This window comes from Ipomoea triloba, chromosome 12 (assembly GCF_003576645.1).
Source record: "Ipomoea triloba cultivar NCNSP0323 chromosome 12, ASM357664v1".
NCBI classification, from domain to species: domain Eukaryota; kingdom Viridiplantae; phylum Streptophyta; class Magnoliopsida; order Solanales; family Convolvulaceae; genus Ipomoea; species Ipomoea triloba.
In genome coordinates this window covers 18,871,532-18,896,628 of record NC_044927.1, presented here as the reverse complement: position 1 = coordinate 18,896,628, position 25,097 = coordinate 18,871,532, and the positions used below count along the sequence as shown (strand labels likewise).

The window sequence follows — 25,097 nt, the reverse complement described above, 5'->3', positions numbered from 1 at the left end:
CTATCATTCCCAATTCTAACCTTAGTTGAGAGAATCTATTTTCACATAACGCTTTTGTGAAAATATCTGCTAGTTGCTCCTCCGTTGCAACATATTCCAAAGTGATGTCCTTTTTCTCAACGTGGTCTCGGATGAAGTGATACTTAATATCAATATGCTTTGTTCTGGAGTGTAACACTGGGTTGTGGGTGATGGCAATAGCACTTGTATTGTCACACATAATTTTAACCTCCTTACACTCAACACCATAATCCATTAGCTGTTGCTTCATCCATAAGATCTGAGCACAACAACTTCCAGCTGCTACATATTCTGCCTCAGCGGTGCTTGTAGCTATCGAATGTTGTTTCTTGCTAAACCATGAGACAAGTCTTCCACCTAGAAACTGACATGTCCCTGATGTGCTCTTTCGATCTATCTTACAACCGGCAAAGTCCGCATCTGAATAACCCATAAGTTCGAAAGATCCACCTTTCGAATACCAGAGCCCAACACTCTGCGTACCCTTTAGATATCTAAGAATCTTTTTGGATGCATTTAGGTGACTTTCCTTAGGACTTGCCTGAAATCTAGCACATACACCTACTGCAAAGGATATGTCTGGTCTACTTGCAGTTAAATAAAGAAGAGATCCGATGATACCTCGATAAGTGGTTTGATCGACCTCTCGACCTTCGCTGTCGACATCGATACGTAGAGAGGTTCCCATAGGTACTTTGACTGAGGATTTCCCTTCTATGTTGTATTTCCTGAGCAGATCCTTGGTGTATTTCTCCTGGTTGATGAAGATACCTTCCTTAAGCTGTCTCACTTGTAGTCCAAGGAAGTAGTTGAGCTCTCCCATCATGCTCATCTCGAACTTTCCTTTCATCAACCTGGAGAACTTCTCGCACAAGTCTGGATTGGTGCTTCCAAAAATGATATCGTCCACATAGATTTGCACCAATAAGATGTGATCCCCATCCTTAATTCTAAACAATGTTTTGTCCACTAGGCCTTTGGTGAACCCACACTGAAGTAGAAAAGAGGATAAGGTATCATACCAAGCTCTCGGAGCTTGTTTTAAGCCGTAAAGTGCCTTCTTTAATTTGTATACTTTGTCAGCTCCCACGTCCTTCAAGAAACCCGGAGGTTGTTCAACGTACACCTCTTCTTCGAGAAGTCCGTTCAGAAAAGCGCTCTTGACATCCATTTGATATACCTTAAAATCTTTGAAGGCGGCATATGCGAGAAAGATGCGTATGGCTTCGAGACGTGCCACTGGAGCGAAGGTTTCATCAAAATCTATTCCTTCCTCCTGACAGTAGCCTTTGGCAACAAGTCTGGCCTTGTTCCTAACAATAACTCCATCCTCATTCATCTTGTTTCTGAAAACCCACTTTGTACCAATGACATTCTGATGATGAGGTCTCGGAACTAGTTCCCAAACGTCGTTCCTCTCGAACTGATGAAGTTCCTCTTGCATTGCTTGCACCCAATCTGCGTCGCTTAGAGCCTCATCGATCACCTTAGGCTCTATTTGAGATAGAAAACAAGCAAACATGCTTTCTCTGTAAGCTGATCTGGTTCGAACTCTGTCACGTACATCTCCGATCACTTGATCAGCAGGGTGACTTCTCAGCCATCTTAGGTCGGGTTGCGGCTCCTCAGTTGATACTTCCATTGAAGGTTGAGATATGGGTTGAACATCTATGATCTGGTTTTGATCAACTGAGTCAGGCGCTTTCTTCTTGGTAGACTCTTCATCATCTGATTCTGACTGGAGTTCTGCTACGTCTCGAACTATCGACTGCTTGTCTTCGAGAGGTAAGTTTGATCTCTCGATAGACTCTGGCTGATCTTCCTCAGCAGCTTCCGTTGTCTTTGATGGTTGATCTGTTGATGCCCTTTCATCAAAGGTAACATGTATGGACTCTTCAACCACCAAACTCCGCTTGTTGAAGACTCTGAGTGCTTTGCTTGTCGATGAGTATCCCAGAAATACTCCATCATCTGCCTTTTCTTCAAAAGTTCTTCGTTGAGTCTTCCCATTGTTGTGAATATAGCATTTGCACCCGAATGAGTGGAAGTGGCTTACATTCGGTTTTCTTCCATTCCACAACTCATATGGAGTCTTTCCAACTCCTTTTACTATCAAGGACCGATTTTGGGTGTAGCACGCTGTGTTGATTGCTTCTGCCCAAAATCCTTGTGATATGTTGGCTTGCGAGAGCATGGTCCTTGCGGCTTCTTTGAGAGTTCTGTTCCTTCTTTCAGCAACCCCGTTTTGTTGAGGTGTTCGAGCAGCTGATAGTTGATGATGAATTCCGTTCTCGTTGCAGTAGCTCTCGATTATTTGATTAACGAACTCTCCACCTTGATCTGACCGGATCTTTAGTATCGAGACTTCTTTTTCAACTTGAACTTGTTTCAAGAGATTTGGTAGGGCAATTTTTGTCTCGCTTTTCTTGGTTAAGAACACGGTCCAAGTGAATCTTGTGTAGTCATCCACTACCACAAGAGTGTACTTCTTTCCCTTTATGCTGGGTGGATCCACTGGGCCAAATAAGTCCATGTGAAGAAGACTTAATGGTCTAGTGGATGATGTCTCGGCTTTGCTCTTGAAGGAGGATTTGATCTGTTTGCAACGTTGACATGCCTCACAAATTTTATCCTTTCGAAACGTCACTTTGGGCAGTCCTTCCACTAGGTTCCTCTTAGTAAGCTTGTTGATAGTCTTGAAGTTCAGATGACTAAGCTTACTGTGCCAATCCCAGCATAAATCTTCCTTGCTCCTTGCTAGCATACATAGGGATGGTTTTGCAGACCTCCAATCCACTATGTACATGTTTCCTTTCCTTGCTGCTTCCAAGACGACTTCGAGAGATTCCTCGTTCATAATCTGACATTTGCTTTTGGTGAAGACAACTTTGTGGCCCTTGTCACAGAACTGGCTTGTACTAAGGAGATTGAACTTGAGCCCCTCAACGTAGGACACTCCTTTAATAACCAGCTCATTCTTTTGGATTTCACCAACAGCTCTTGTGCGCCCCTTCTTCTCGTTGTCGCCAAATGTCACCAAGGGACCTTCGATAGGTTGGATGTTCTCAAGCAGTGTTAGATTTCCAGTCATATGTCTCGAACATCCACTGTCAATGAACCACACGTTCCTGGTGTCCTGCAAGGAAATCAAGCAAGTTTAGGTACCCAAACTTTGGGTCCTGGTGGGTTAGTGAGTTTAGGCATCCATTTATACCTTGTGCCCATTATTCCAGGCCTAGGCGCAATGTAGCCATTGTACGTTTGATAATTATAAGGAATGCTAGCAAAGGTTTTAGGCCTCTTTGGTGCATAAATCAACTTAGGTAGAGACTTTTCGACCGGCTTATGCACCATGCCTTTCATACGCTGTTTGGTCATGTGAAATTGCTGAAAGTGAGGTTTCTTCCAGAACTTGTGATTCGATGACCAATTCTCACTAGATGGATAGAGTCTTCCTTTCTCCATCCGTGAGTTCCTAACTATGTGGATCTCAGACCTTCCATATTTGCCTTGAGGTGCATTATATGGAGTGTAGCTCTTTTTGTACTTGGAATGGCCTTGCGAGAGATAGCAAGGTGATCTCTCGATATTGTTTACCCGGCCATTCTTCGTAGCTTTCCTATACTTTCCATTGCTGGTGTATAGGGACGGTTTATGAATAGCTACTCTGGTCTTTTCTGTTGGTCCTTTATGACCTTTATTTGGTTTGGGTTGAGATCCTCCATTTCTTGAAGTTCCCAAACCATTGGTCTGTTTATCTCTCGAGAGATGGTCTTGATGGAACCCTAGACCGGTTCTATCACTTGTAGGTCTGTGATCAACCACCATTTTCTCCATAGCTTTGGAGGAATTAGTGTATGATGCTATGACCTTTCGAAGATTAAGCTCTCTCGTCTCTCGAGCTTTGCACTCTTCAGATAGTAGGATTACTTTGGCTTCTAACTCACTTACTTTGAGAGTCAGCTCCAAATTCTCTTTCGAGACGTTCTTAAGCATATCTCTTTCAGCAGTTAGCTTGCTGTTTTCATCCATCACTCTAGCATGAGTGCTATTGGCGATGTTAAGGTTCCTTCTGAGCGATTCCAACATCTCGAAGGGGTCCTCATCGCTTTTAAATGAAGAACAACGAGAGGTAGAAGTAGAGCAGCGAGATGTAGGAGTAGAGGTTACCTCGTTGTCAATGGCCATTAGGCATTGATTCTCCTCTTCCTCGGTGTATAAGCAGATGAGCCCCCTCTCATCCTCTGAGCTGCTGCTGCTTTCGCTGGAGCTCGACGTCTCGGACTCCTCGATTGTCCTCTCGAATTCTTCAGCAACAAGCGCCTTCCTGCGCTGATACGTCTTTGATGCTCCTTTGAAGCCACCTTGTGTTGGCTTCTCCCTGGATTCCTCTATTCTCTTGGAATCCTTGCCTTCTTGGCCCTGATGCTTGCTTACTAGTGGGTAAGGGCATTCGGCCTTGAAATGTCCCGGTCTTCTACAGTTGTAGCATAGACCCTGATTTTCCTCCTCCGTCCTTCTGGATGGATATCTCTCATTTTTCCTTCTTGAGGAGGAAGGTGAACTTTTGTTGCTCTCCTGGTTCATCTTCATGTATTTCCTGAACTTTCTCACAAAGAGAGCAAACTGTTCGTCAGACATAACATTCATAGGATTAGAGTCTGACCTTGAAGATGTGGATGGTTGCTCAGCAACAAGTGCTACGTTTCGTCGATCCACAATGTCCTCATCTCTTGGGAACATCTCGAACTCGAAGGCTTTGAGATCCCGGAAGAGTTTGTCTGTTGTGGTTTCCTTCAGATCTCGGTGATCTCTCATCGTGATCACCTTTACTTCCCACTCCTTAGTGAGGCCACGTAAGACCTTCAGGTTCAGCTCCTTTTGTGGGATCTCCTTTTCAAGGTCACTGATCTCGGTTGTGAGCTTCATGAACCGAGACTCCATGCTGTCGATGCTCTCTCCTGGCTTCATCTTGAAGTCTTCGAACTTCTTCATGGCCACGGTGAGCTTGTTTTCCTTTTCCTGTTCGTCACCTTCACCAATTAACATCAAAGTATCCCATACCTCTTTTGCCGTTTTGCACTTCCTCACTTTTGGGAAGATGGTTTCGTCTATAGCTCTGAAGAGAATATCCTTGGCAATATTGTCCAGGTTGTTTCTCTTCCTATCATCACTGGTCCATTCTTCCCTAGGTTTTGGGATGTACTTTGGTGTTTCTTGGGTTTGAACTGCAGCAGTATTAACCATTAGGATCTTGACTGGTCCAGAAGTTATAACCTCGGCCATCTCATCATGGAGGGCTGATAAGTACGCAAGCATGCGTGTTTTCCAGTCGTCAAACCTGCTAAGATCAAAGAGAAGATGTCTCGACAACATGCTGTCCATATTGAAAAATTATCTCGTGCTTTGAAAATATTTAAGAAGATTTTTCAAAGAAGGATCTCTAGGCAATATAAACAAAGGTTTATATCGATCAGAGAACTTGCTCTGATACCAATTGTTGGTCCCAAGGGGATGGGGTACAAGTCTAGGGGGGGGGGTGAATAGACTTGTATAAGATTTTGCAAATCTTTTCGACCTCTCGTGTGTATTGAACTTAGGATGTTTAGGTTCGATACCTCACGAGGTGAAGACAAAGTTTTATGCGCAGCGGAAATATTATCCCCTTTTTGGTTAGCACGAGTTTGGGTTAGTTCGAGAGGTGTGATTATATGCAGTGCAATCGAGAAGTTAGCGAGAGGTAAAAACAGAAAGTAAATGCAAGAGAGATTTTTAAGTGGTTCGGCCAACCCGCCTACTTCCACTCTTCTTCCAGAAACTCCCTGGAAGGATTGCACTAAAAACTTCCCTTTCTAGTACAATAACGAGCGCTTGAGCTTTGATCACCAAGCCCGCCTCAAGCCTCAGGTTTTTCTCCCCGCTTCCAGTTACTCCACCTCTCGAGCACTTGACCTTTGATCACCAAGCCCGCGTCAAGCCTCAGGTTTCTTTCGCTCGGACAGCAGCCAGGTTACTCCGCCTCTCCTCAGGTTTTTCTCCCCGCTTCCAGTTACTCCACCTCTCGAGCACTTGACCTTTGATCACCAAGCCCGCGTCAAGCCTCAGGTTTCTTTCGCTCGGACAGCAGCCAGGTTACTCCGCCTCTCCTCAGGTTTTTCTCCCCGCTTCCAGTTACTCCACCTCTCGAGCACTTGACCTTTGATCACCAAGCCCGCGTCAAGCCTCAGGTTTCTTTCGCTCGGACAGCAGCCAGGTTACTCCGCCTCTCCTCAGGTTTTTCTCCCCGCTTCCAGTTACTCCACCTCTCGAGCACTTGACCTTTGATCACCAAGCCCGCGTCAAGCCTCAGGTTTCTTTCGCTCGGACAGCAGCCAGGTTACTCCGCCTCTCCTCAGGTTTTTCTCCCCGCTTCCAGTTACTCCACCTCTCGAGCACTTGACCTTTGATCACCAAGCCCGCGTCAAGCCTCAGGTTTCTTTCGCTCGGACAGCAGCCAGGTTACTCCGCCTCTCCTCAGGTTTTTCTCCCCGCTTCCAGTTACTCCACCTCTCGAGCACTTGACCTTTGATCACCAAGCCCGCGTCAAGCCTCAGGTTTCTTTCGCTCGGACAGCAGCCAGGATACTCCACCTCCCTTGCTTAATCCAAAGCAAGGCGTTGTTGATAGTCACAGTTGAATGTAACAATCTCCAATCTGACCACAAGCTATCGTTGAATCAACTTGGATGTAGAGCAGCTTTGGTCACCTTCTGGATGTATAACAGTTTAGCTTTGTAACTCTCTTCGAACACTAAGATGTGTTCTCTCGCTGTATTGAATATCAGGATGATATTCCAAGTTAAGCACTTTGCACTAGAACGTTTTTATCAGACACCTCTTGTTAACCTCTTGACCTCTTTCACAACCCTTGTTTCTTCTGTGTCTTTACGTCCTTATATATGAGAGTAGAAGAATAGTTCCGTTGGAGGGAAAACTATTCCGTTTGAAATTGGTCTCCCACGCCGAACATGGGTCTTTGCACAATTTCAGCATTTTTCATGGAGTAGTGGTCTTGTAACTTGAGCCTTTTGTTTTGTAGTGAATATTCCATATTCCACTTTCTTGAGCTCATGCTTCACTTGCTTCTTTTGGATAAAGTTACTCTTTTTATGTTCCCATCATTCCTTGTTTGGGGAATCTGACCACTTCAAGATTGGTGCACTTCTTGACCGTTTGTGGTGGAGGTCTGACGTGTCATCCACTTCCGTCCATTTTGAAACCTCCCGCTCAGCACCTCTTCAATATTTTATCTCCATGATATTCTTCTTCTCCAAACTTAGAGTATTTTGTCTGCACATGTTGACTAACATTCAGCCTCTTGGAGAAGTACCGGTTTATCGAGACCATATAAGATGTCTCGACCACTTGATGTTTCAATCCCATGTATCGAGAGGTCTATCTCTCGAATATTCTTTACGTCTCGAACTCGATAGGTATATCGAGAGGTCCTTACCTCTCGAACTTGGCTTGTGTCTCGAGACTTAGTTGATGTCTCGTAGACCCTTATTCCTCCAGAGTTGTCTCGTGCCTGCTTCTGATCTATCTGTTTGCTTACAACACGAAAACTTCTAAGTTGTTCAAACAAGTTTACCTTAAGCTTAAATATTTCCCGAGTTGAGCTCAAATTACCCGGTTGTATTTTCGCTCTTAGTTTACTTATCGAACTTACATTGTTTTGCCTATGTATCGAGACTTGGGGATTCTTACTTAACAGTTGGTATCATCAAAACCTATTACATGATGTTCCTAACAAACATATCCTTAGGAAGGACTTCTTGCTCTTCAATGTGCATTTTTATTTTATCTTCATCATATATACTTCAGTTAGGGTTGGGCAAAATATCGGTTAACCGACGGATAACCGATACTGAACTGACCGAAAAATTCGATTTTCGAGTTTTGATCGGTTTCAGTTATTAATGTTAAAAAAATTCACTTATTCAATATTTCAGTTATTTGGCGGTTATTTAGTTTCGGTTTTGGTCGGTTAACCGATAACCGTCATTAGTATCAATTCAACAAAAAAAATTTACAAAACAACACACACACATGCACACACAAAATCAAATTTAACACTCATTCATACTAATTTCAAAATATGAACTTCAAAATGAACATGTGCAAAATGGATGTGGAAACTGTTGATGAAACTGTACATATTGCGACATCAGTATTCGGACTACCTACAAAGTTTGTTACTATCAAGTAAACATGTTATGAAACCATAACAAAATGTACTACTCATTAACCTTATACAAATATAATAAATATTATTATTATTTTTCAATACTTTCACATGAGAATGTACGACACACATCTCACAACACATGAAACATATATGGGAAAAAACTACCACTGCCAAATATCAATAGGCGCTTGGAAGATCAAGAGTTCATAGTACAACAGATCACAGTCATATACACAAACACAACGAGGCAAAATCACAGATTCTTACACCATAATCTCATTGCATAACGCTATCGCTGCCTTCTAGCTAAACAAGTTCTAGCTACCGCAAAAGATTATTATGCAATTATATTAATGTAGTTGTGAATCTTCTTGATATGTAATGCTATTATTTTAAGTCATGGACGGTCCTTCACTAATCCAAACTTGCTAAAAGTAGAAAGGTCGGACAACCACATTCTATTATTTTTAGAATTCAATACTTTCCCATAACTACCTTAGATTTTGTTTTTCAATAGCCATTCCATGATTAAGCATGGTATTTGGTGGCCAAGCAACTGTCAAGAAGAGTGTAGCAATTCATCTAACTGGGAAGGAAAAACTAAAGAACTGATCTTATTGTAGTGAATGGATCATTCTCTCTTACAACAATTGATTCAAGAACTGTAAAGGGAAGTTACAAGAAGTGTTCTACTGGAAGAGATAAGGAGACTATTTATACTAATGCAACAGAACTTCTAACAGACTAAACATAATTTGTTATGCTGAGTTGATTTGTTTACTTGAGGTCTGACCAGTATCTGTTGACACCCCCTCCCCCCCGCAAGTTGGAGTATACAAGCAATGTAGACCCAGCTTGGAGATGAATTTAGAAAATGCAGCAACAACAAGGGGCTTTGTAAATACATAAGCTAGTTGACTGTCAGTAGTGACATGCAGCAGCTTCAAAATCTGCCTCTGTAGCTTTTCTCTCACAAGATGACAGTTAATTTCAATATGTTTTGTTTTCTCATGAAACACAGGATTTTCTGCTATTGCAATGGCAGATTTGCTGTCACAGTATAGCATGGCTGGAGAATCAACCTTCACTTCCAAATCTTGCAGTAAGTGAATTAACCATTGAATTTCACAAGCTGCTGCTGCCATTGCCCTGTATTCACCTTCAGAAGAGCTTCTGGAGATGGTATGCTGCTTTTTTTACTTCCATGAAACCAAGGTGTTGTCAAGGAACATGCAAAAGCCTGTGACAGACCTCCTAGTGTCTGGACATGCAGCCCAATCAGAGTAAGTGAAGCCTTTGATCTGCAAGGATGAGGAAGCTGAGAAGAAAAGACCTTGTCCGGGAGAGGTTTTAACATATCTCAGGACCCTATGTGCTGCCTGCATATGGACCTCAGTAGGGCAATCTAGGAACTGAGATAATTGTTGTGTAGCATAGCTTATATCTGGTCTTGTGATAGTGAGGTATATAGGAGTTTCCCTACAAGCATCCTATATTGAGTGATGTCTTCAATTTTGTTGCCAGAAGTCTTACTGAGTTTGATAGAGGATGGCATTGGTGTTTTGGCTGGCTTACATTGTAGAAAACCAGTCTCTTCAAGTAATTTCAGGGTGTATTTTCTTTGTGTGACTGATATTCATGTACTGTTTCTGGCTACTTCTAACCCCAAAAAAAACTTTAAAGGACCTAAATCCTTAATGTGAAAAACAACATCCAAATGCCTTTTGATTTGATGTATTTGGCTTTGATTTGGGCTGGCAATCACCACATCATCAACATATATTAATAAAGCCACAAAATCATCATCTTTCCCTCTTGTAAACAGAGAAGAATCAGATATTGCTTGTCTAAACCCCATGGTCAGTAACTCTTGAGTGAGCTTTACATTCCACTGTCTACTGGCCTGTTTCAGTCCATATAGAGACTTGATTAGTTTGCATACCTGGCCAAATTTTGGAGATGTGAAACCAGGAGGTAGTGTCATATAAACTTCCTCATTTAGATCCCCATGTAGGAAGGCATTATTCACATCTAGCTGATGAAGTTCCCATCCCTTGATTGCAGCCATAGCAAGAAGAACCCTGATTGTAGTTATTTTTGCCACAGGACTGAATGTGTCTAGGTAGTCTAGGCTAAGTGTTTGAGTGTATCCTTTTGCCACTAGCCTAGCCTTGTGTCTTTCAATGGTTCCATCAGCCTTAAGCTTGGTTTTGAAAACCCATTTGCATCCTATTGGTGTCTTGGAAGGGGGAAGATCAGTGAGAACCCAGGTGTTATTGTCCTGTAGAGTTGTAATTTCTACCTCCACGGCTTTCTTCCAGCAGTCTTTCTTAATAACTTCATTGTAGGTCTTTGGCTTTTGGAACCCAAGACATTGGCAGCAAAAGCCCTATATGCTTGTGATAGGCTGTCATAGGACATGAACTTAGATATGTCATGTGTAGATGTTCTTCTGATGTCATTCTGACAGGCATAATCACTGAGATAGGCAGGTGTGATTCTTACTCTTGTTGACCTCCTTGGTTCTGATGATTGTATTGTTTCTGTGTTCTCAACCTCATTTTCCTAAACTAGGAATACTGATGAATCCTCATGTAAGTTGGATGAGTTTTCAGCAGTAGGTAAGGGAGTATCTTCATCAATGTTCAAACATGATACACCCTCAAAAGGTAGAATCAGATCAGGATGCTTCTTGGCATGTATGTTTTGAAAAGGAAAGATGTTTTCATAGAAAGAAACATCCCTAGACAAAAACACCTCCCTAGTCTGAATAGTAAGCAATTTGTAACCCTTCACTCCATTGGCAAAGCCTAGAAAAATGCACCTCTTGGCCCTTGGAGAAAACTTGTCTCTTTGACAACTAGGGACAGAGGCAAAGGCTAAACATCCAAACACTCTAAGGTGTTGGTATTGTGGTGCTTTGTCAAATAGAATCTGATATGGGATCTGATTACCCAAGACTGCAGATGGGAGCCTATTTATCAAATAAACTGCATGAAGAATACAATCACCCCAGAATTCTTCAAGTAAATGTGCCTGGAATCTTAGGGCTCTTGCCACTGCCAAGATGTGCTCATATTTTCTCTCCACAATGCTGTTCTGTTGAGGAGGGTACACACAAGATGTTTGATGAACAATTCCCTTTTTCTGATAAAAATTTGTCATGAAGAATTCCTTTCCATTATCAGACCTCACACACTTGATTTTCTTCCCAAATTGTGTACTGACAAGTTCATAGAAACCCTACAGGATCTGTGCCACTTCACTCTTCTTTCTCATGAGATAAACCCAAGTGGCTCTATTGTGGTCATCTACTAAAGTTAGGAAATACTGATGACCATAAACAGTTGAAACATGGTATGGACCCCATATATCAGCATGAATTAAATCAAAGCAGTGACTTGAAATAGAGGAGCTAGACTGAAAAGTTAATCTTCTTTGTTTAGCAAAGTGACAACATTCACAAACTGAGGGTTTGTCATTACAAATTTTATTGTTTATAATATGAAGGAATTTTATCTTTCCTTCAGATGCATGCCTTAGCCTAGCATGCCAGAAGCTACAAGTATTGACAGTAGGGAAAACTACATATTTACAATGTGTGAAAGTAGGAAAAACAAGGTGGTAGAGTCCCTTCTCCAGCTTAGCCATACCAATCATCCTCCCATGGTGTTGATCTTGTACAATACACTAATTAGTATGGAAGAATATACTGCAATTGGATCCCTTATGAGCTCTCCCAATGAAATCAGATTATACTGGAAAATGGAAACACATAATACATTCTACAAAATCAAGTCAGTAGACAAGTGTACAGTCCCAATGTGTGATACTTCTGCCCGATGTCCATTTGGTAAGTCCACATAGACTCCTTGAACTTTCTTTGATGTGTGAAATAAGTGTGTGCTACAAGCAATGTGGTCTGTAGCACCACTATCAATAATCCACAATGATTCAGATTTAGACTCAGAGTTAGCTGTTTTACCTTCAAGTTGAGCATTGGGGATGAAATTGGCTGATATTGCATTGGCCTGAGGATTAGGATCAAGAGGAGTGCTGGCCTTAGTTCTCTCATTTTGCATGAATTGTAAGAATCTTCTACAATCTTCTTGAGTGAAGGGGAGACTAGTTTCTGAACTGCCAGTTTCTTGCACAGTACTCTGAATTTGATTGGTTGATCCTAATCCTTTGTTTCTTGGCTTCCAGCCTGGAGGGTAACCATGTTTCTTGTAGCATTTCTCAACGGTATGTCCTGTATAGCCATAATAACTGCATACATGCCTCTATTTTTTACTATAGAAAGTCCTCTTGCTGTTGTTGTCTGCTTTTGTGAAGAACACACTTGCTTCTGTAATGCTTTCTCCTAGAGTGTTAGGTTCAACACATACTTGTCTTTCTTGTTGCGAAATCATAGAGAAGGCTTCACCAACATCTGGGAGGGGCTTCATCAGCATGAATTGATGTTTGGTGCTAGTGTAGCTATCATTTAAGCAATCAGAAATGCATACAACATATCATTCTCCAGGTGTCCTTTCATCTTATCAGATAGCTTGTTCCCACACACACAACTAGGGGAACACTCACAGCCAGGAATGGGTCTCAAAACAAGAAGTTCATCCCACAATAGCTTCAAGTGTGTAAAATATTCATTTATGGTAGAGTTACCTTACTCGGTTTGATAGATTTGTGACTGAACCTCAGCAATTCTAAACAAATCCTACTGACTTAAGCGTTTCTTCAAATCCTTCCACACGCCCTCAGCAGTATTGATCTAGAGCACACCACGACCTATGGTGGGTGAAACTGCCCTGAGTATCCAAGGTATGACCATTGTGTTACATCGATCCTAGTAGTAGTATCTTGGATCAAGCTGGTCTGGAACAGGCACCAGTCTATTTACGAAGGTCATTTTGTTTTTCGACCTCAACGCCATCTCTATGGCCCTTGCCTAAGAGTGGTAATTTGATCTTCCTTCCAACTACATTGTCACGAGCTGCAAGGTTGGACTCTCATTGGGATGAATGTGAAGGGGATTCGTCAAATCATTCGGATCAAAATTCCCAATAGGGATTGTAGTAGGGATTGGATTAGGGTTTGGAGCATTTTGGTTCACCCCAGATGAACCAGCCTGATTCTGATTTCCTTCCATTGCATTCAAAGCTGCTTGCCGGACCATATTTGCGATTGGTGGACGCCACGCCATCAAGGCTCTGATACCATGTCAAGAAGAGTGCAACAGTTCATCTAACTGGGAAGGAAAAACTGAAGAACTGATCTTATTGCAGTGAATGGATCATGCTCTCTTACAACAATTGATTCAAGAACTGTAAAGGGAAGTTACAAGAAGTGTTCTACTGGAAGAGATAAGGAGACTATTTATACTAATGCAACAGAACTTCTAACATACTAAACAGAATTTGTTATGCTGAGTTAATTTGTTGACTTGAGGTCTGACCAGTATCTGTTGACAGCAACTTCTTGAGTTCAAAGAATTGTTTAGCATACTGTACTCCATTGGAAGCTAGATCCTCCTATATATCATGATTGCTTCCACTTGAATGTCGATTTACATGCATATATATTGGCACATAAATTATGGGTGCATATATACTTAACAGTCATAAAAAGAATCATTCTGCAAGCTAAGGCTGAGCACACATAGAATGCCTAGTGGGTGTGTGTCGTGCATTTCTATGTGTACAAAAATTTTAAAGTTCGATGTTTGAGGGTTGAATTTCATGGATATATATTTTAGAGAAAATAATTTACAAAAATCATTTGAGGGGAAGTGGAATTGAAATTCCACAAAAAAGAAATTACTATGAAGATTAATTGCATTGTTTAGTGGGTAGAAAAGAAATTATAGAGAATATTGATTACGTTGCTTGGTTGGGATTGGAATGGTAAGGAATAATGAGTATAAAGACTAAAATGTCCTTACATAGTGATAATAATAAAAATAATAATAAGGATAAAATTGTCCAACCATGTGATACTTTATACCCAACTCCCTTGGAAAAACAAAATACCAAACCCTTCTCCTTGAAAACTTTTTTCCTCAAAACTACGGAAAACATTTTCAAAAAAATTTCCCTGAACCAAACAGAAAAAAATTTCATTTTCCTCAAATTTAAGAATTACTTTTTCCATCCAACCAAACATGCTCTAAGTGTTCAAATTTTATTGGATTAAAAAATCATGAACTCTCATTATAATAAGTAATCAAAGCCAGTCATTATAAGAAGTATAAAATGAGAGTACGTGTAGAATTACTAAAATGTTCATAAAGAAAATCTCACGTTATTATATGTTATAATTTTATAATTATATTAAAAAAATTAGAAGTCAACGATAATAAAATTTAATTTTACAATTTCCGATTGAAATGTCAGCTCCTATTCACTTAAAATAGAAAACAAATAGATTATGAATAGAAAATGTGCTGCGGCAGTACTGGTGTAATACACTATTAATTTATACATTATACATTTATATTCATTTTAATTTTACCATTCTTTTTTTTTCCCTCTTGAGTTATTAATACTATATATATATATATATATATATATATATATATATTAAATGACATTAATGAATATAATTACTTATATACTGTGTTCACTTGTTTGCACATTTGTAAATTCTTTTTAATTTTATATTTAATCTTTGATAATGTACAAAGTATTTCAATTATCTTTTTCTCTTTATATTATAATAATTATAAGATTTATTATGTGCTTTTACATTTATTTTAATTATCTAATTGTACTCTATTTTTAATTTTTATTATTACGTTTGATGCAGATTTGTAAGGCAAATTATACCATGGACCAGGGTTTACATTGTATTATAAATTCTGATTCAAAAATAACCTTCAGATTCTGTATTTATAGTTGACACATTTTGCCTTACTATCATATTATGTCTCAACAATTATTCTATACATGTAGCTATTATATTATGTGTCAGCAATTATTAAGTTATGTGTTTACATGTACAGAAATTTTTAACGGTAGATACATAATGTATTAACTTAAGGTACAAAATTTTTGTATCAGACTCACAATGCAATATGAACCCTGGTCCAACGATTGGATTTGTAATTACTAAAAGAGTCATTTCCATTTTTGGTCCTACTGTTATTGGGGCATTGCCAATTTTAGTCCACTTCATTAATTTTTGCCACATTGCGGCCAGTCTTATTTAGTCCTTGCCAATTTTAGTCCACCGTTAAAATTTTCGTCAAATTGTCATCCAAAATAGGGGTATTTGTTTTATCTTTTAATGCTTTGGTCATCTCCTTGACCATTTGCAGTGGTTTTCCTTACACATTTTCATCCATTGAAGAGGTTCGGCGAAAGCCATGTGAGCCACATTACAAAGCCATGGCTTTCGCCGGACCTTTTCATTGGATGAAAATCTGTAAGGAAAACCACTACAAAGAGTAAAGAAGATTATCAAAGTATGAAAAGATCAAAATACCCTTGTTTTGGACGGTTACTTGACGAAAATTTTAACAGACTAAAAGTAGCAAGGACTAAATAAGACTGGCCGCAATGTGGCAAAAATTAATAAAGTGGACTAAAATTGGCAATGCCTCAATAACAGTATGACCAAAAATGAAAATGACTCTTACTAAAACTATAAATATTGAATTTATTTAATGGAACAAATTTTGTTAGATTTCATCTGTTGAGCAGCCCAGGAGTCCAGCATTCCATCAGGGGCCCAATATATTTAACCCGACCCAACAGCCCATGGCCTGTCCCCTCTTTCTTCTCCAGAAGGAACATTAGCCCTAGCTGGCGAAACAAAATAAGAGATGAAACAACACAATGGCGGTTAATTCATAATCCGTAGCTTACACAATACGTGTAGCCCCGCACTGAACACTCATTTTTCCGCTTTGTGTCGGAACCTGAGAAGATAACTGTGAACTGCGTTTGGAAATCGCGGCGAAACACGTAAGTGCATCTCACACTAAAAACTTTAGGGTTTTACTCATTCTACTTTGATAAATCGCTAGATTCAGCTATGCCGCTCATTCGAGTAGATTTGATTGTGTATAACCTAGCACTTCCTGTTTGGTGGTCTGGAAAATGCTAGTGTTTTTCTTTTTTCGTGTTTACTTGAACTACGATGTACTTTTTGCAATTTTAGAGCTTAAACAGTGAGCCGAACTTCGAACGGCTTCTTACTTGAGTCGTCTGCTACTACTATTATCTGTCTACACGGTGCTGATTGGTTCTACGCAAGTTGACAAATTTAGAAATAAAATTTGGAAAAAGTTGCATTCTTTTTAACACTAGAATCAAATCTATGAGTATTACTGTTAAAATTCCTCTTTATCTCTTGTTGTTATAGATCCACCATACCACCAACTGTATTTTCTCCAAATCTATATATTTTCTGTTAAAAATACAGAAGTTACATGTGTTATTGAACATGGATTTTCGGGTAGTAATGCAGTAATACATAGTTATGATTTTAAAATTCATGTAATATTTTTCATTTTGTTAATTGTGTGTCTCTATATATTTATTACTATTAGTTATTATTATTATTATTATTATTATTATTATTATTATTATTATTATTATTACATCATTATCATAACCATGTTGTACCCTGCATGTTGTGACTCCTATTTTTGAGGATTATGCACCCCATGTCCTTCCATGCCACCTAGCTTACTTTCAGGGTACTCAGTTGCATAGTATTTGTTAAAAGTTTTATTTAAACATAAATTCTAGTGTTTTCATACTAAAGTAGCTCAAGTAATTTTGTATCTCCTTCTGAAGTTTCAGGTTCTGGTTTCTAGTTTAAGATGTCACATTTGGGGGGTGGTGCAGAGGCACATGCACGCTTCAAACAGTATGAGTACAGAGCTAATTCAAGTCTTGTCTTAACTACTGATTCTCGCCCTCGGGATACCCATGAGCCTACTGGTGAGCCAGAGTCCCTTTGGGGCAAAATTGATCCTAAAGGCTTTGGTGATCGTGTTTTCAAGGGCAAACCTGCTGAACTTGAGGAGAAGTTTAAGAAGGCAAAGAAGAAGAAGGAGAGAGAACCACTTTCATCTGAACCCATTCCCACTAGACAAAGCAAAAGGAGGCGGCTTCAGGAGGAAAGTGTGCTTACAGCCACCGAAGAAGGTGTTTACCAACCAAAAACTAAAGAAACCATGGCTGCATATGAACTAATGCTCAATACTATCCAGCAGCAGCTTGGAGGGCAGCCACTGAATATTGTCAGTGGAGCTGCAGATGAGATTCTAGCTGTTCTAAAAAATGATAACATTAAGAATCCTGAGAAGAAAAAGGAGATAGAGAAGTTACTGAATCCGATCCCAAACAATGTATTTGATGACTTGGTTTCCATTGGCAAGCGCATTACTGATTATCAAGATGGCAGTGATGCATTGGTGTCTGCTGCTGCCAATGGTGATGATGCTCTCGATGACGATGTTGGTGTAGCTGTCGAGTTTGAGGAGAATGAGGAGGAGGAGGAGGAAAGTGATCTTGATATGGTGCCGGAGGATGAAGAGGAGGATGATGGATTGGAAGAGAATGGTGCTGGTGCTATGCAGATGGGTGGAGGAATTGATGATGATGAAATGCTGGAAGCTGATGAGGGTATGTCCTTGAATGTTCAGGACATTGATGCGTATTGGCTACAAAGAAAGATCTCTCAAGCTTATGAGCAGCAGATTGACCCGCAGCAAAGCCAGAAGGTTGCTGAAGACGTTCTTAAAATCCTTGCCGAGGGTGATGATCGGGAAGTGGAGAACAAGTTGCTGTTGCATCTTGATTACGAAAGATTTAGTCTCGTTAAATATTTATTGCGGAACAGGCTTAAGGTAGTTTGGTGCACTCGCCTAGCAAGAGCTGAGGACCAAGATATGAAGAAGAAAATTGAGGAAGAGATGATGGAGTTAGGGCCAGATCATACTGCTATTTTGGACCAGTTGCATGCCACCAGGGCCAGTGCAAAAGAGAGACAGAAGAATTTGGAGAAGAGCATTAGAGAAGAGGCCCGCCGGCTGAAAGATGAGACTAGTGGGGATGGTGATAGGGGACGGAGAATGATTTCTGATAGAGATGTTGAGAGTGGTTGGTTGCAGGGGCAGCGACAATTACTTGACCTTGATAACCTTGCATTTCATCAAGGTGGGCTGTTGATGGCAAACAAGAAGTGTGAGCTTCCATTAGGGTCCTATAGAAATCATAAAAAGGGGTATGAAGAAGTTCATGTTCCAGCTTTGAAGCCAAAACCGTTGGCTGAAGATGAAAAATTTGTAAAAATATCCTCCATGCCAGAGTGGGCACAACCAGCTTTCAGAGGGATGACCCAGTTGAACAGGGTCCAAAGCAAAGTATATGAGACTGCCCTGTTCACCCCTGAGAATATTTTGTTGTGTGCTCCGACTGGAGCAGGGAAGACAAATGTTGCTATGCTCACTATACTTCAGCAGATTGCATTGAACAGAAATGAGGATGGGTCTTTCAACCATAACAAATACAAGATAGTTTATGTAGCACCAATGAAGGCACTTGTTGCTGAAGTTGTTAACAATTTGAGCAATCGTCTGCAGGAGTATGGTGTCAATGTGAAAGAGCTAAGTGGGGATCAAACATTGACTAGGCAACAAATTGAAGAGACTCAAATTATTGTAACAACACCAGAGAAATGGGATATCATTACCAGAAAGTCAGGCGACCGCACCTACACACAACTTGTAAAGTTGCTTATTATTGATGAAATACATCTCCTACATGACAACAGAGGTCCAGTTCTGGAAAGTATTGTTGCAAGAACAGTGAGGCAAATTGAAACCACGAAAGAGCATATTCGCCTTGTTGGGTTATCAGCTACTCTTCCAAATTATGATGATGTGGCAGTGTTTCTGAGGGTTGATCTGCAGAAGGGACTTTTCCATTTTGATAATAGCTATAGGCCTGTTCCACTGGCTCAACAATATATAGGAGTTACTGTTAAAAAGCCATTGCAAAGATTCCAATTAATGAATGATGTGTGTTATGAGAAGGTAATTGCTGTGGCTGGCAAACATCAGGTTCTTATTTTTGTCCACTCAAGGAAGGAAACAGCTAAAACTGCTCGTGCGATTCGTGATACTGCTCTTGGTAATGATACTCTCGGTAAATTTCTGAAAGAGGACAGTGCAAGTCGCGAAATTCTCCAATCACATACAGAGCTGGTCAAGAGCAATGATCTCAAAGATCTGTTGCCCTATGGTTTTGCAATTCACCATGCGGGGTTGGTCAGGGCTGATCGCCAGATTGTTGAGGAGCTTTTTGCTGATGGACATGTTCAGGTTTTGGTTTCTACAGCAACTCTAGCTTGGGGTGTAAACTTGCCTGCTCATACAGTGATAATTAAAGGCACCCAGATTTACAATCCTGAGAAGGGAGCTTGGACTGAACTCAGTCCCCTAGATGTCATGCAGATGCTTGGCCGTGCTGGAAGGCCTCAATTTGACACCTATGGGGAGGGCATAATTATAACAGGGCACAGCGAACTGCAGTATTATTTGTCTTTAATGAATCAGCAGCTTCCAATTGAGAGCCAATTTATTTCCCAATTGGCTGATCAGTTGAATGCTGAAATTGTCCTTGGTACAGTGCAGAATGCAAAAGAGGCTTGCAAGTGGCTCCTCTACACTTACCTCTGTATTCGCATGGTACGAAATCCCTCTCTTTATGGCTTGGCAGCTGATGCTCTGAAAAATGACATAACATTGGAAGAAAGGCGAGCTGATCTGGTAAGCACAATTTACTGTGTAAATTCTTATGTTAGCATCACATTAATCTGCATGGATGCCACTTAGGTGTTTGTACATCTGGTGGATAATTTGATTTTATAATGTGCATATTCTTTGGTAATGCCTAGCGGAAACCCTTCTTTTTATCCTGTGTGCCTTTTAGTTACTTCTGTAAGTATTCTAAACATTACTGTTATAGTCTTTATGATCTCTTTGCTGAATTACTCTATCAAACCCATTTTACCTTTACTATTTGAAAGTCAAAGTAATTATTCTTAGACTAGTTTAGTTCACTTTGCTTCTTTGATATTTTCTTATGGAGTGTAATACAGGTTTTAATTTAGTTTCTAAATGTATATATATATATATTGGTCACAAGTCAATATAAAAAATTGAATCATAAACCATACATGTCCACCTTTATTAACTGTATGTATACTTGATATATAAATTGGGATTGAGGGAGTATATGTATTATCTTGACCTTATGACCGTGAATGATAATTTTGAAGTCTTATAAGGAGTGGTGTATCTTGTTTGGCAGGTTCATTCAGCAGCTACACTGTTGGACAAAAATAATCTGATCAAGTATGACAGGAAAAGTGGATATTTCCAAGTTACAGACTTGGGTCGCATAGCTAGCTATTATTACATAACTCATGGGACAATATCAACATACAATGAACATTTGAAGCCTACAATGGGTGATATTGAGCTTTGTCGGCTGTTCTCACTTAGTGAGGAATTTAAATATGTTACAGTTAGACAAGATGAGAAGATTGAATTGGCTAAGCTTCTAGAACGTGTTCCCATTCCCGTCAAAGAGAGTATTGAGGAGCCTAGTGCCAAGATTAATGTTTTGCTCCAATCATATATTTCACAACTGAAGCTTGAAGGGTTGTCTTTAACATCAGACATGGTCTTCATAACTCAGGTTCTTTTCTATACATTTCACCATACGTATACCCTAGATATCCACCTATATGTGCATGTTATTGAATGATCTGGTTGTTCATGTTCAAATTTTCCTTTTGCAGAGTGCTGCACGCCTTATGCGAGCGCTTTTTGAGATTGTTCTGAAAAGAGGTTGGGCCCAGCTAGCTGAAAAGGCTTTGAAGTGGTGCAAAATGATTAGCAAGAGGATGTGGAGTGTTCAGACTCCACTTCGCCAGTTCCATGGGATTCCTAATGAAATCTTAATGAAGTTGGAGAAAAAAGATTTGGCTTGGGAGAGGTATTATGATCTTTCCTCCCAAGAGTTGGGAGAGCTCATCCGTTATCCAAAAATGGGACGAACACTTCACAAGTACATTCATCAATTCCCAAAGCTTAACCTTTCTGCACATGTTCAACCGATCACTCGCTCAGTCTTGAGGGTGGAGCTAACAATAACACCAGATTTTATATGGGACGACAAAGTTCATGGATTTGTAGAGCCTTTCTGGGTTATTGTGGAAGACTGTGATGGGGAGTATATCCTTCATCACGAGTACTTTATGCTGAAGAAGCAATACAGTGATGAGGACCACACTTTGAATTTCACAGTCCAAATTTATGAGCCATTGCCTCCTCAGTATTTCATTCAAGTGGTATCTGATAAGTGGTTAGGATCTCAGACTGTTCTGCCAGTTTCCTTCCGGCATCTTATTTTGCCAGAAAAATATCCTCCTCCAACAGAGCTATTAGACTTGCAACCCCTTCCTGTGACTGCTCTGAGAAATCCTGCATATGAAACCCTTTATCAGGAATTTAAACATTTCAACCCAGTCCAAACTCAGGTCTTTACTGTCTTGTACAACTCTGATGACAATGTATTGGTTGCAGCACCAACGGGTAGTGGGAAGACCATATGTGCAGAATTTGCCATTTTGAGGAATCACCAGAAAGGATCTGACAGTGTCATGCGTGCGGTGTATATAGCTCCAATAGAGGCTCTTGCTAAGGAGCGTTATAGTGATTGGAAGAAGAAATTTGGTGAGGGCCTAGGTATGAGAGTTGTTGAACTCACTGGGGAGACAGCTACTGACCTTAAACTTCTTGAGAAGGGACAAGTTGTCATTAGCACACCTGAGAAATGGGATGCTTTATCTCGTCGTTGGAAACAGCGGAAACATGTACAGCAAGTCAGCCTTTTCATCATTGATGAGCTCCACCTGATTGGTGGTCAGGGTGGTCCCGTCTTGGAAGTGATTGTCTCCAGGATGAGATATATTGCAAGTCAGCTAGACAAAAAGATCCGTATTGTAGCTTTATCAACTTCTCTGGCCAATGCCAAGGATTTGGGAGAATGGATTGGGGCTACCTCTCATGGGCTTTTCAACTTCCCCCCGGGTGTCAGGCCTGTGCCCCTTGAAATACACATTCAAGGCGTTGATATTGCCAATTTTGAGGCTAGGATGCAAGCTATGACAAAGCCCACATATACTGCAATTGTCCAGCATGCAAAGAATGGGAAACCTGCTATTGTTTATGTTCCTACAAGAAAGCATGCACGACTTACTGCTGTGGATTTGATGACTTATTCAAGTGTGGACAGTGGAGAGAGACCGATGTTCTTATCACAATCTCCAAATGAGGTGGAGCCTTTTGTTGAAAGCATTAAAGAACCTATGTTGAAAGAAACATTGAAGTATGGGGTAGGTTACTTGCATGAGGGCTTGACTAGCACTGATCAAGATATTGTGAAGACACTGTTTGAAAATGGATGGATCCAAGTATGTGTCATGAGCAGTTCGATGTGTTGGGGAGTACCCCTGTCCGCACACCTGGTGGTGGTTATGGGAACGCAGTACTATGATGGCAGGGAAAATGCTCATACTGATTACCCAGTCACTGATTTGTTGCAGATGATGGGTCATGCCAGTCGACCTCTTTTAGACAACTCAGGAAAGTGTGTCATTCTTTGCCATGCACCACGAAAAGATTACTACAAGAAGTTCTTGTTTGAAGCATTCCCTGTTGAGAGCCATTTGCAACACTATCTCCATGATAATTTGAATGCTGAGGTGGTTTCTGGAGTAATTCAAAACAAGCAGGACGCAGTTGATTACCTGACCTGGACTTTCATGTATAGAAGGCTCACTCAGAACCCAAATTACTACAATCTTCAGGGTGTTAGTCACAGGCACCTGTCTGACCACCTTTCAGAATTGGTGGAGAACACATTAAGTGATCTGGAAGCCAGCAAATGTGTTGCTGTTGATGATGACTTCTTACTTTCACCAAATAATCTTGGGATGATAGCATCATATTACTATATTAATTATACAACCATAGAACGATTTAGTTCTTCTTTAACACCCAAAACAAAGCTCAAGGGTTTACTGGAAATTCTGACTTCGGCTTCAGAGTACCAACAGCTTCCAATTCGGCCAGGTGAAGAGGAGTTGATAAGAAGGTTGATTAATCACCAGCGTTTCTCTTTTGAGAATCCAAAGTACTCAGATCCCCATGTCAAGGCTAATGCTCTACTGCAGGCCCACTTTGCTAGGCAGGTGGTAGGTGGAAATCTGGCTTCTGACCAACAAGAGGTGCTTCTTTCTGCTAATAGGCTTCTTCAGGCTCTGGTGGATGTTATTTCTAGTAATGGTTGGCTCAACCTTGCACTCCTTACTATGGAAGTGAGCCAAATGGTGACTCAGGCCATGTGGGAACGTGATTCAATGTTGCTCCAACTCCCACATTTCACTAAAGATTTAGCCAAGAAGTGTCAGGAGAACCCCGACAAGTGCATTGAGACAGTTTTCGATTTGCTGGAAATGGAAGATGATGAGAGGCGTGAGCTGTTGCAGATGTCTGACTCTCAGTTGATGGACATTGCTCGCTTTTGTAACCGCTTTCCTAACATAGACTTGACATATGAAGTTGTAGACGGGGAGAGCGTGAGCGCTGGAGGGGACGACATCAGTGTGCAGGTAACACTTGAGCGGGATCTTGAGGGTAGAACAGAGGTTGGACCAGTTTTTGCACCAAGGTATCCCAAGACGAAAGATGAAGGATGGTGGCTCGTGGTTGGTGATCCCAAAAGCAACCAGCTTCTTGCCATCAAGAGGGTGAGTCTCCAAAGGAAGTCGAGGGTCAAACTTGACTTTGCTGCTCCTGCTGAACCTGGGAACAAGACATACACACTTTATTTCATGTGTGATTCTTACCTGGGATGTGACCAGGAGTATACGTTTACCGTTGATGTGAAAGAGGCAGGGGCTGTTGATGATTGAGATTGACCAAGAATGAACTATAACTCTGTTGTTTTGCAACTCTTCCAGTGATAAAAGGAACATTGTATTTGTATATTCATTGCAGTCTCTGTTTCTTTTGTTGTCCTAGAAACCAGTGGCCTGCAAGTTTTAGGTACTACAGACTTTCTTTCTGTCAATCCTTTGCAGTTCTGCAGGACTTATTTTCAATGCCAGTTTTACCTCTTTTCTACTTGAATTCTTGTGTTGATTATATATATACTCACTACATATTTTTTTTTTTAATTACTAGGTACTCTACTTGATTTTGATTTTAATTTTAATTTTGAGTATGACTTATGTGAGTTCATTGATGGCTGGGATTGAGGTCTGCCTTGTCAAATATTGAATGAGTATTTTATATGAGTATAGGCAAAAGTGTGGTTCTCATCTCAATTCTCAAAGACCCAAACCCCCCCCCCCCTCCCCCCCCAAGTCTTTGCCCAACTAGTGCATATACGACACACGAATGATGATGTTGTCAGTTTGTCACAACTCACAATAATTTATTGATTGGCTGTGGAATTTATTGTAACTACTAAATCGCTATGTGACAAATTGCTGACACCAAAAATCCAAAATGGCTATTCATTTCAATGCATAACCTATTACAATATTCATACTGTGATAGATACTTTTTCTTCACAATAACCTAAGTGTAATGCTATATATTTATCTTTATTTTCCCTAGCCTTTTACCTTCATAATATGATATCATCTGATTGATTTGATTAACTATTTTAAAAAAAATTTAGTGGAGGGTTCAACCAATTAATGAAGAACTCAATATCCGTTATATATATATATATATATATATATATATATATATATAT

The 25,097-nt window shown here is 40.4% G+C and overlaps 1 protein-coding gene across 2 annotated transcripts; it reads left to right on the top strand.

Annotated features, from left to right (window-relative positions):
* Positions 1-16,051: 16,051 nt before the first annotated feature.
* LOC115998969 (DExH-box ATP-dependent RNA helicase DExH12-like) lies at positions 16,052-24,463 on the top strand. 2 transcript variants are annotated; one of them, XM_031238651.1, is made up of 4 exons: positions 16,052-16,211; positions 17,055-20,029; positions 20,574-20,963; positions 21,067-24,463. In XM_031238651.1, exons 2-4 carry the CDS (start codon positions 17,075-17,077, stop codon positions 24,244-24,246), a joined length of 6,525 nt encoding a protein of 2,174 aa, XP_031094511.1. In that variant the 5' UTR covers positions 16,052-16,211; positions 17,055-17,074; the 3' UTR covers positions 24,247-24,463. The 2 variants fall into 2 exon arrangements, with proteins under 2 accessions (XP_031094511.1, XP_031094510.1); XM_031238650.1 differs by having other exon boundaries at positions 17,049-20,029.
* Positions 24,464-25,097: the final 634 nt, after the last annotated feature.